Source organism: Lynx canadensis, chromosome A3, assembly GCF_007474595.2.
Source record: "Lynx canadensis isolate LIC74 chromosome A3, mLynCan4.pri.v2, whole genome shotgun sequence".
NCBI lineage: Eukaryota > Metazoa > Chordata > Mammalia > Carnivora > Felidae > Lynx > Lynx canadensis.
Genome location: NC_044305.1, coordinates 58,520,140 through 58,533,091, shown reverse-complemented (window position 1 = coordinate 58,533,091; position 12,952 = coordinate 58,520,140). Strand labels below are relative to the sequence as shown.

The 12,952-nt window shown below is 45.3% G+C and overlaps 1 protein-coding gene across 2 annotated transcripts in view; it reads left to right on the top strand.

Annotated features, from left to right (window-relative positions):
* Nucleotides 1–12,952, top strand: part of NPAS2 (neuronal PAS domain protein 2) — an 84,385-nt gene that overhangs the window by 33,871 nt on the left and 37,562 nt on the right. For both annotated transcript variants that reach the window (XM_032592616.1, XM_032592617.1), the window contains exons 5-6: nt 7,809–7,929; nt 8,955–9,068. In XM_032592616.1, coding sequence (XP_032448507.1) covers nt 7,809–7,929; nt 8,955–9,068 — 235 coding nt within the window. The remainder of the gene's footprint in view (nt 1–7,808; nt 7,930–8,954; nt 9,069–12,952) is intronic.

Sequence of the window (12,952 nt, the reverse complement as noted above, 5' to 3'; positions counted from 1 at the left end):
CTGGTTCAGCAGAGGAGCCCATCCAAGAATACCTCTATCCCCTCTATTTTACAAAGAAGGAAACCCAAGGTGGCCCGGCCAGTGAAGTGTAGAGCAGGGCCTAACCCAGACATGACTGCCTGCAGAGCCCAAGCTCATCACTACTCAGCTCCGGTGTTATTCCTGATGCCAAGGGTTGGAGTTGTCATTTGGGAATTCTGCTTTTGGTTTAATTCACTTTGAGTCTGACTTAGTTACTACTCAGCATGAGCCGAGGACTTGTCCACAGACAATGCAGCCTTTCGAAAGGCCCACGTGAGATTATTTTCCCTTAAGGGTTTGCAGTTTTGTTGAGAGATTTCACCTGTAAAACCATTAGGGACTAATCGGAAAATAGCCAACAAGTATTGAGCACTTACTATGTGCCAGGCACCACTAAGAGTGCCTCCCGTGAGTGAATATGTGTAAAGCACTTAGTACCTGGCACAGAGCTAGAGCTATATCGCATTCGCTCTCCTTACCCTTATAATTCTTACAATGACTCTGTGAGATAGGTACTTACCCCAGTTCAAAGACGAAGAAGCTAAGGCACACAGAGGTTCAGGTTCTATAGCCAGTAAGTGGTGGGGCTGGAATTTGAATTCAGGCATTTTGACTCTAGGATTGGTTGCTTAACCACTACTCAGAATTCTATATAAGACAGAGTAAAGTTCGGTGTACTCTCAGGGTAGGGAGACTGGTTAAGAAGAGAGGATGGGGAACTGAAAGGTAGTGGTCAGTCTTCGTGGGAGAGGTGGCCATCGAGGGAGGGCACGTCCAACAGAGACGCAGTGTGGGCAGGGAGCAGGAGGCTATGGGCCCCGGCAGCAGGGCCCCATCGGTATCAAAGGCTGGCACACCAGGGGTTAGGTCCCACTATCGCTTGCATGGCCTGGGATTGGAGGCCCATCCATGATTGGGAAGGTTGGGGGACAAAAAACAGCAAGAATTCCTTTCTATTTTGAGACTGTCAGGTTTATAGTCTCTCTGTCCCCTTCCTACTACCAGAAGCTCAGACATGACAAAAGCTCCCGTGATAGATTTCTGTATAGCAATCTTCTGCTGAAACATGCTAGAACTTTCTCTCCCAACTTGATAGAGAAAAAAAGAAGAAAATAGCTCAAAGAAGAAAATGATGTTAAGACAAAGTCAAAACTTTCCTGTGGTGGCGACACCAGTACATTTCAGTATCTAGAATTAACGAACACAGGTGGTCAAAGAAGAAACATGGGCATGGCGGATGAGTGTGCAGATGGAAGACCAAGGGCTAGAGGGAGCTTCTGAAATGAAAACTTTCCAGGAAAGATCTAAGGGACTCTAAGTCACATGCCTCTGACAGACTTGGGAAAGAATCATATGGCTGAGGCAGAACCAAATGAGAGACTCAAAGTAGGCATAATCTGTGTTTCCTGTTTGGACTTTTGTTTGAGTTTCTAAAAAATCTTCCCAGGTTGTTGTTTTGATTTGTTAATGATTGCAATGTTTGCTGAATGAGGGGGATCATGCTAGGCCCATAAAGCAGAAGTCCTGTCTCCAGCCCTGAGCACAGACCCCATGTGGCTAAGTGTTCACTGGGTGATGGGCTGAGGTCTTAAATGGGGCTGCTACCTCAGGAGCAATTGCAAACAGCTCTGGGAAGTGCCTCAGAAGTGAGAAACATGGGCGTGGACAACACCACTTCCCCAGTGGGAGATAATCTAGGGCATGAGTGATTATAAAGTTGGAGAAATCCACAGACCAAAAATTACTTCTGTGGAATGCTGGTTCTTCTAAGCTCCAGCAAGCAGTGCAAGATCAAAGTGGAATAAGGGAACAAATTCCCGTGGTGAGGGTCACAGCAGGGAGAGGAGGTCACGAATAGGAAAGACAGAGCTCTGGGCTGTGTTACCACACAATGTAGCAGCAAGTCCGTGAAACACCTTCCAGGAAACATCGCTCTGCCCTCCCTTCCCCCTCCACCTGCCCTCACCTGATGGAAGAACCTACCTGATCCCAGTCACCTGGTCAAAGGTGGCTCTTGGTGGGGGCCAAGCTGGGGGTCCCTCTGTCTAGGAGGGGTGTGGCAGGTGTGGCTACATGCAGCTCAGAGTTGGTCACAGGTTGAAAGAGTCCAGGTCACCAGTTAGATTGTTTTTATTTTAATGTGCCTTTTGATTTTTATAAAGCATACATGCAAAAGTATGTATAAAACATACATTCAGTTTTTAAATTGACGATAAAGTGAGCAGGAACATACAGGTAGCTGTCACTGAGGTGAAGAAACAGAATATAGCCAGGACCGTGGAAGCTCCTGTCTGTTCTTTTCCCATCATGCCCCCACCTTCCAGCCAGAGGTGACCATCTTCCTGGCTCTTGAGATCGTTGCTTTCTTGTTTTTCTTTGCAGTTCTACCAACTTGTGATCTGTCACTGAACACTGTAATTCAGTACTACCTTTTGTTTAACTTCATGTAGAATAGAGCCATAGGAAATGTACTCCTTTTGCTCAACATGGTTTATGAGATCCATCCATCCCACACCGTTAGTAGTGGCTGTCATGGGTTTATTTTCACTGCTGCCCAGTATTCCACTGGAGGAACGGGCTAAAATTTCTGCATCTGTTCCAGCTTGGAAGTCTTAGAAAGGGCTTTTGTGAACATGCTGCGTGTGTTTCCTGATGGACATCTGCAAGCATCCTATAGGGACTATGTGTAGAATTGCTGGATTATAGAGTAGGTACACCCTTACTGCTACTAGGTAACACCAGGTCGCTAACAGTGGTTGCACCCATCAACCCTCCACCCGCATAGTTGAGTTCCAAGTGCTCCATGCCACAGAACTTGGATTGTCGTGCTTCCTACTGTTCGCCAACCTAATGCATGAGGGCATCTCATGGAGTTTTGATTTGTGTCTCTCCCCCATTGCTAATGAGATGGAGCATCTTTGCATATGTTTGTTAGCCGTTTGGATTTCCTCTTTTGTGAACACGGTGCTTGTTCAGGTATTTTGCCATTTTCCTACTGGATTGTCTAGTTTGTTTCTTGTAATGATTTGTAAGCATTCTTTCCATGTTCTCAATACTCGTCCTGTGTCAGGGGTCATTTGAATTGCCTCCTACTCACTCTGCCTTAGGGATACAGGTTCGGTGGAACACACAACACCCAATACTGGACACGTGAGCTCAATAGCTGTTTAAGTCACATATGTTTACAACCTGGAAGGCGAGGACGCACGGCCACACGGGGCCGCGCTCTGGAACAGTGAACCAGCAGGGGCTGTGAGAAGCAGGTTTCATAGTAACAAGAGGGTGAGGTACTCCCTGATCCCCACAGGAGTGAGACTGGCTTGTTTGAATAATTCCACAGGCTGGCAGGGAACTAAACCCTCTAGTCAGGGATGAGCAGGAACTGTGCCTGTCCCCCTTGATAAGGAGCACTGTTTAGCTAGGGGACCTTATCCATGGAGCCAGAGTGTGAAGGAGAACTTTCAGTTGTGCAAAATCGAGGCCCTCCTGATTTTGCCAGGTGACGAGGCGGCAGTTAACACTGAACCTTAATTTTAGGACTTAACACCATGGTGTGTGTGTTGCAAACATATTCTCTCATTTTGTGGCTTACCTTTCCCTCTCTCAGTTCTTTTCATGAATAGAGATTCTTCATAATTGGTACCTTTTATACCCTAATTAATTCTTCACTACTCTAAGGTCAAAGCCACTTGCAGTGCTGTCTTCTGAAAGCATTACTGTTTGGCCATCAGTTTGATTCCGAATCTAAATTGCATCAAAGCATATCGACTATGCTTCCAGCTTCCTGGCCCCTTAGGGAGATCAAGGTCCTGACTGCTTCCCTGAGCTCATTCCTGCCTCTTCGCAGTATGAAGCTTCTCCAGGACTTCCCACAATTGCCCTTTGCAATTGTGGCCAACACATCTCCAGCCAGAACTGCCAGGGCCTGTTTGGGACATTGCTGGACAGCGTGTCCACCCAGCTCATTTCCAACTCAGCTGGCCACCCTCTGTGTGCTCCCTGTGCAGGCTCTCACCTAACTTTGCTGGGTAGGACTAATCTGGTGCTGCTGGTTTGTAGGGAGAGAGGAAAATGCCTCACTGCCTCCCGAAGCACTTCCAGATCATCCCCAGGCCCCCATGGGGCCCCAAGAAGAAACATGGGAGATATGCAATTTGGAATTTAGGAATAGGCATTCGTATTGAAAGTATTCTTGGTAAAGATTCCTGATAAATCAGCCAAGGACATCCCAGTAAGTTGAGAATGAGAACCTTCCACCTCCAACAGGTAAATGATGTTCTAGACACTGTGATTCAGCTATGAAGATAGCTGCAGATGGCAAATGCCCTCCCTTGTCTCTGTAATTGCTGTCATTTTAATAAGCAGAGCTCAGCTCATTCAAGGGACAGTTCAATTGCATATATAATTTACTCTCCGGTAAGCGTTAGGGTTTAAATTTTCAAATTATCATTGTTTGTGTTGGTTGTCATGTTGAAATGGCATAATAGTAATATAACAGTGAAGAGAGAAAGAGCTTGCTCTGTGCCAAGCACAGCTCTGAGCCCTTTTCGTGCGTGTATTGACTCATAATCCTCACAGCCTCCCCCCTCCCACCAGTCTCCATCCAGGGTTCACCTTTATTCTTTGCAGAACTTGTAGCCTGAGGTGCCCCCACAGCCCTGTGACCTGCCAACTGCCTTCCACAGGAGCAACAAGGTCAGGTAGCCCTGTAACCCTGCTCTCTGTCATACATCAGGGGAAGGGGTTTCCACCTGGCTCTCCAAGAAAAGGCCATGGAGTGACTTCGTCATCATTTTCTTGTATCTGAAATGTCTTTAAGAAGAAAGAATACTGTTGTCTTTGAGCATTAGTCAGCATCTAAAAAACTAAAGGGAATGCGCTTGCAATAAAATCAAGAACATCAGAAGGAACTTGGAGAAAGCCTGAATGAGAAAATGATAGCACAGGCTAGTGAAGGGTTTGCAGAGTCTTTGCCAATAGAGATCAAGCCAAGCCAGGATGAAATGGAGCTGGGAGTCCCTTCCTTTCCTCCTCCTGTCCTTCATCAGCCACCAAGTTGGTATCTCCCTTCCTCACAGCCTCTAGAATGCTGGCTGCAAGAGGGAAGGGGCTTGCCTGCTTCGTTGTGTTTCTTCCCAGTGCCAAAGGCAGTGGCTGGCAGGCACACAGTAGCCCTCAGTGTTGGGTGGATTATGCTGTTGAATGACCTGTTTGGACTCTCCCTTCTCCTGTGCGTTACATCTCCCCATTCCCTGTGCCTACTCAGACTCTGACCATCTCTAGCCTGGTTTCCTGTGCTCCCTCCCTCCTCAGACTAGAAACTTTAAGGGATTTCTTTAAAGCACTGGTACAGTGCCTTCCTCTAGGCCCTCAGTGGGTTCCATCTCCCCATCCCAGGCACACAGGACAGGGCACTCTCTCCTCTGCAACCTTCTTTGCTCTGGCCTCACTTCCCTTTGCAATCCCTGCCTCCATTGCTCTCCTCCCTCCCCTGTGATGTTTCTGTGCATGCTGTGCCCCCTGCCTAGAGCACCCTGGCTGCCCTGAAGACGCCATCTTGTCCCCCAGATCCCACTCAAGGATCCCTGCCTGTGGGAATTGTTTCCTGAAAGCCTCTCGGTCCTTGTGATTGGATTCAGCACACCATGCTCAGTGTTCTAGGGGTGTCTTGTTTTTACTCCTTTTACTTCTTTCAGCTAGTTAATGCATTTTTTTTCCTAAGGCCAAGCACCATTAGATGTCAGGTGAAGGCATATCAAGATGAAGGCAGACAGGACCCCTACTCTCCTGGGGCTCCTGTTGGATGGGGCAGGCAGAGGATACACATCAGCATGTGAACAAACAAGAAAACTTCAAGAACTTTCTTAAAGGGTTATTAAACAATCACACTGAGCATCCATTGAGTGATTGCTCTGTGCCCGTTGACCAGTAGCTCCTGGCTTCCTTCTCTTTTGGTTGAGCAAAGCACAGCCCTGAGGGGGTGGAGCCAGCTTTCAGTCCCAACCTCTAGGGTTCTCCCCACCTTGTCGTGACACAGGCCAGTGTGGTCTAGGCAGACTTGCCCTTCACCAGCAGTTTCAATATGACGCATAGTAAGGGGCTTCAGAGGCCAGAGCCACAGCAGTCAGGGTGGCATTTATGCATGCATTCTCAGAAGCAGTACCCTCAAAGCAGGGACCTAAAGGATGCACAAAAGTTAGCCAGACAAAAGGAGCAGTGCACGATGTCCCAGCCTCAGGGTGCAGTGTGGGGAAGAGCAAACCTGGTAGACTGGAAAGAAGGAAGTTTAGAGGGTAGGTAATACGCAGCCTCAGAAGTGAATGGGGAGGTTCAGACTTTGTCATGGGAGCATTTGGAAGCTGACTGACAGTATTTGATTTGTTTTGTATTGTTTTGTTTTGTCTTTAAGTAAGCTCTGCACCCAACATGGGGCTCAAACTCACAGCCCTGAGATCAAGAGTCACATGCTGTACGGCTTGAGCCAGCCAGGTGCCCTGCCTCTAGATAGATTTAAGCAAGGGGGTGACCTGATCTGATGATACAAGGCTCCTTCTGGCTGCTGATGGAGAATAAGTTGGACAGGAACAAAAGTTGATGTGGGAAGACCAGTTTGGTCAGTTCATTCCCCAGATAAGAGATGATGGTGATCTAGACTGGGGGTTGAGGCCATGGAAATAAAGAGAAGTGAGGAGATCTGAGAGAATTTGAGGGAGGAACGTCTCACAGCACTTGAACATCATTTGGATGTGAAGATGAGGGTGAGAAGGGGAGACGCTGAGAATGCCACCAGGGTGTCTGGGATGGGCAAGTGACCGATTGGCAATACCGGGCATCAGGACATTGAGCTCGAGGGAAGAGGAGATATGGGCGCAAAAGAATGAGGACATTAGGGATGCATGTGAATCTCAGGTTCTCAGGGGGCACACAACAGAGAGTTGCCTGGATATACAAATTTAAGAGTGTTTGCAGGTCGTGTTTCAAAAATGTATGAAAGCATGAGTTTATCGAGGGAGACTAAGGCAGCAAGAGACGTGCCTGTCTTCTCTCTCTTTCTCCTCTGTGAGCTTCCACCTGCGCTAGCCACTATGGGAACCACTAGCCACATGTGGCTATTTAAATTCCAATTAAAATCATTAAAATTAAATACAATTAAAAATTCAGTCTTCAGTCCTACCAGCCACATTTCAGTGTTCATAGCCACGTAGCTGGTGGCTCTTGTAAGGGACAGCGCACATTATAGACCATTTCCATCTTCACAGACAGTTGTATTGGACAATGCTATATCTAGATTCTACATCTTATTCATTTTGTATGTGCAGTGCCCAAGCACTCAGAAAAAAAGTGCAGTTCCTTCGATTGGAGGGATCTTAAGAAGTAAACAGGCATTTGGAAATGGGGGTCAGAAAAGGAACCCCACACATTCTTTACAACCTTTCACATGAGTGACAGGGCTCACACGGGGGCCCCAGCCAGAACACAGGAGTGCTGGTAGGTGGGGCTCCTCCAGGAAGAGTAGGACTGTCTGCATATTTGTCTAATTTAACTCTTACTTTTCTCGTGGCCCATGGGCAATACCATAGCACATTTGCATTGGAACAAGTGACACGTTCTAGATTATAATCCAAGATTACAGAGTGATGGAACTGAGAGTCTTTGTGGAAAATCAGATCTTGGACTTTTCATTTCAGAGATCAGTTCTAAATGGTCCTGAATGTCCAGATTTTGGTTTTGCTTTTGTTTTTCATCTTCGTTGAGTGTGTACCTTTGTTCTTTATTTTCTTTTTCAGTCAGATGTCATGGATCAGAATTTGTTAAATTTTCTTCCAGAACAAGAACATTCAGAAGTTTATAAAATGCTCTCTTCCCATATGCTTGTGACAGATTCCCCCTCCCCAGAATACTTAAAATGTAAGTTTACCTTTACTGGTTTTACAAGATACAAAGATAAGAATTTTACTTTGGAAAGGAGGTTAGCATGAATTAAGAGAGGGAGAACTAATTTTAAGAACAGCTTTCCTTGTGACTCAGAGTATTTCCAAAGTCCTTAGAGGTATATTTTATTTGAAATTTAAAGCTAAAACTAGAGTTTTATGTAGTAGTAGTATGTAGTAGAATCATATGACATTTAACTTCTCTGTGGAAAATTTGAAAGCATGGTGCTTAAAAATAAGAATTCATTTTGCCTGTAATACAAGTTCTTTTTTTTTTTTAACATGAGAGTCTTTTGGTAATCAACACTGCAAAAAATCAGGGAACAGTCGACTTGCTTATTTTAGAGGGCACTGTAAAGCTAGATGTATATAATAACCAAGTATCCAACTGAAAACTGAATAATTAGGTCAAAACGCCAAATTCTCCTCTCCTGAGGCTGTCATCTGGTTATTTCTATACGTTTCCAGTTTTTATGGAATTTTAAAGTTTTTCTCAAAATTGGCAACCTGGATGGAAAGGGCGGCCTCGGTGCCTGCTGAACCATGTACGTTGATGGAGGTAACGCAAGTGCCTCGTGCTTGTTCAAGCCTTAGTCCATTTTCCATGAATAATTTGTCCTGTTGTATATCTGATTTTACTTCAAAGCATTGTGAAAAGATTAAATTAAAGAGAGCAGCTCTATATGAGCAGCTTTATTTTAATACACCATATGAAAACAACCAGAACTAATCAATGCCGACATAAGCAACCACAGACATCTGGGAGCAAATTAAGACTAATTGGGCCCAAGTACAGAATGCAAAAATATCCATATAGACTATGGGGGAAAACCCCCTATTCTGCAAAGGTTATAAAACCATGTCCAAAAGTCAGTCATAATGAGAGAAATGTCCTGGCCGTGTGTAGACTAAAGCCCATGAGTTACACAAAGATAAACTTGTTTAGTCTAGAATCTATGTCATATTCATGTTCCTTTTTCTTTTTTTCCTTTAACGGCCCAGCTGACAACGATTTAGAGTTTTATTGCCATCTTCTCAGAGGCAGCTTGAACCCAAAGGAATTTCCAACTTATGAATACATAAAATTTGTAGGAAATTTTCGCTCTTACAACAATGGTAAGCTTTAATTGTCATATAATTGCGACAGTGTCTTTTATCATGCAAACGTGCACACGGGGGCATAAGAATCCCTGAGGGAGGAGGAGTGAGAATACGTGCTTTTCATATTTGCATTTGGATTTTCATGTTCCCAAGATGCGTTTTGTGCTCGTAAATGCTGTCTCCCGTTTGAGAAGAACGTACTCCCACACTTGTTTATGCCGGTGCACAAAGTCCCACTGAAATGCACTTTATTCATGTATTTATTTTCAGGCTGATGGAATAGTTCTGTACTGTGGGAAACAGCTTCTAGTTAATAAAGAATAGGCTCAGCCTACACACAGCCAAACAGGGCTTCACTGTGACATGAAGATCCATAACCTTGGTTTCTGCATCTTTAGTCTCCTTTTTCCAGAACTGCTGTGAGCATGTTCTCATGGGTCTGGCACATAGGTCTTCTGCTCACTCTGACCCTAATGCACGGAAAGTGGCCATTTTCTGAGGAGCCAGAAAAATCCACATTTGGATGGATTATGAAGCAGATTAGCCAAGTGTAAAATCTTACTCTCTGAAATTATCCAGATAACTAATGGTCCAAGCTCTGGTTGTACCTCTAAACTAGACTGACACCCTCAGTTTCCCTTTTGACCCTGGGAAAATGGGAAGGCAGGCCTGGTGGTGGAAATTCCGAAGTACAGTCCCCAGCCCACAGCCCCACTGTGGAGCCCAGCACAGAAAGGCCTGCCTTTTGTTTGCTTCACTCCTCAAACCTCAACACAAAACAAACCACTTTGAATGATCTGACATTTCATAAAACCACAAAGATGGGAAAAACAGAAGGAAGAGTTGACAGGGATGGGGGGAGAGAGAGGGAAGGAAAGGAGAAAAATACCAAAGGAAAAGAGACAGGAAGATGAGGCACAGAAATGATGGGTGGGAAGGTGGAGACACCAGGGAGTTGATGGCACCCCTGCTTGGGCAGCCTCTGGACCCATGATGGAGTCCATTTACCCACCAAATTAGACCCAGAGTTTCCGTTAGAATCTGCCAACATAATGGCCCCGAGTCCTAATGCTGAAGCTAACCAGGATCTTTCCTTCCCCCTCAAACAATCCTCTGTTGTATGTTGTTTGCATAAATATACATACTTTGTCTAAAAGCCTGAACTAGATGCTAAACACTTTGGTCCTGCCAAAGTGATTTTCAAGCCTAACGTTCAGGGCTCGTGCCTGGATGATGGGCTCCTTGGCTAACTTGGGGCCCTTTGGGAACCTACCCAAACAGGGTTCCTAAGTGGTTGGAAGTGAGGACAGGTCAGCTTTCACAAGTGGGGCCCTAAATCTGGGTCAAACAGGATAAAGCCAAAGCCTGACCATGCCTAACCCGACTCATCTGAAAGGCTTTCCTAAACCTCAAGAGATGAATGTTTTATGAACCACACAAGTAAATGGTAGCTGGTTGGGCTGCCTAGTTCAAGAAATTGACCTACGAGACACCTGGTAGAACACCCAGCATGATGCCAGCCCTGGTGCAGAGTTCACTGGGTGAGGCACCTTGTTAAAATGAAGATTCTAGTTCAGGAGATCTGAGGATGGGGCTGGGATTGTACAATTGGAAAGAACCTTGGGGCTCTAATGAAAGGGGTCATGGACTTTGAGAAACACTGCCCTATTATGATACTAAATGCCATTCCATAGGAATCGTAATGGTACTCCTCACGTTAATGGTGCTCCTTCCTACAGCTTTATTCTTGAATTAATATAAGCAGTGGTTTGCAATTTGCTTAAAATGTGTGCTGTGGCCATCATGCCAGCTGCTGGAATAGCAGAACATCCCATGTGTCTGCGTGCGAGGAAGGGGAAGGCACCCTGGCCCCCCGGAGTGCCAAGACTGTGGAAATTCTGGGATGCTGCTCCCACATGTCTCCATGACAACGGCGCACCGCTTAATTAAGGAACCGTCCTGTGATTGGCTGCCGAGCAGCAGTCCCATCCTTTGTTCATTTACATTTCCACAACTCTCACTTACTATGCTGCTGAATATCACTTTGAAGCTTCCTGTCGCTTATCACATTTTAAAGGGTTTCAAGGAAAGAGGCAGACTTCATTGTGAATACCTGGGGTTTTTTTTCCTAACCAGCAAAGCTTTATTTTCACTTCACGTTGAGACAATGTTTGTTTGCCTGAAAGAATATGTGGAAATTATGTGTGATTTTTTTTTCTTTTTTTTTTTTTGGAAACTGTTACTGCTATAAACACACAGCATCGAAAAGTGGAAAATTTAAAGCCAAGAGTGCCAGAGTGTCTTTCCAGAGCCTGTTGAACAAACCAGAGTTAGGGGGGCTTTCCTGAGACAAGAGTCTCCAAATGTAATTGTGGAAAACCTGAAATATCATTCTCACTTGGATGAAAATAGACCACAACAAATGTCAGAGGGAAATGAATTTCTAAGATGGAACCCTATGAAATCACCAACATTCAATTATTTTTTACCTATAAAACAGAGTTTAACATACTGTAAGAAATACTTCAAATTTGATTTTGTAGGTTTACTTCTTAATAAACATTGGACAATGGGTTAATCAAAATAGCTCACCTTAGGAGTGCTTCCTAACTCCCAGGTCCTGGGCCCAGTCTTTGCATTGATAATCTCATTGAATCCTCTCGCCAGCCTTATAAGTGGTACCATTGGCATCGTCGCATCTTAACAGAGAAGGAAACTGATGCACATAAGAATCAGAAGTGCACATTCTAACCCTGAACTCCTACCCTTAACCCCAGTGCTTTGCTATGTTGCAAAGCAAATCTATGTTGAAATTAAACATGTAGATGCAGCACACAGGCCTGTCCCTGCCACTGGGCATGCTGTTGGGACATGATGTCCGTCCCTATGCACATCAGATGCCCCGCACCCGTGAACCACGCTGTTTTAAGGATACCCAAGATTTGTTTGAAAACAAATGGGTTTATGCTCACAGATCTCTAAAAATGGGCACAAGACACTGTGGAGGCCACACGGGGAAGCACCAGGGTAGGTCAAGAGGCAGGGCGAGTAGGAGATGTGGGCAGGAGCCTCCTAGTGTGGTTTCTGTAGAAAAGATTGAGTGAGGCAGCATAAACAGACTTCAGTTTGGTGGGTTTGAATAATTTTAGTAGGCTCTTGGGTAGAGCGGTTTGTCTCTAGTTCTCAGGGACCTGAGTGATTAGGGCAAGTGGATAGTAGCCCAGAGTGTCAGAGCCCCATAAAGGATATGGTTGGGCTGTGAGCTCTAGATTGATTGGTTTGCCTATGAAAGGTGCACTGGAAGGTGAGTCGTACCCTATTTCTAGGAATTGACCAACCCTGAAAGCAGCAGTTTCTCCAAGGTCAGCAAGGCCCCAAATGTCAAAGCACCAAATACAGAGAGTACAAAATGTGGTTTGTACACAAGCCACCCCATGCAACTTCCCTGAGTCCCCAGGCATGGCACACCTTTCAAAGCAATATGTGTAGAAGAAAAATGACTATGAACATTGCTTTTATTTTAATAAAATCCCTGTGCGCACTTCAAAGAACTATGTAGGAAACCCTACCCTGGTCCGTTATCAGGAAAAGTCCTATCATTTCTGTAGGGCTGCTGAGTTTATGGAGCATTGCCTGGCACATTCTCTTTTGATACCTGTCAGGAAAATACAAGGCTCTCATTTTTATCAATAATGGAGTGGAAAGGATGGTGACATTTACTGATCTGTGAGCTCTTTGCACCCCTTCCTGGGCCTATGCAGTCCATGCCTGGTATATAAGTAAGGCTCAACAAAAGTACGTTGGCCTAGACTGAGGCTCAGAGATCTTAGCCCTGGACGTACAGGTGGTAGGGGACAGAGGTCCAGCTCAGACCTGACTTTTGACTCACAGGGAAATGA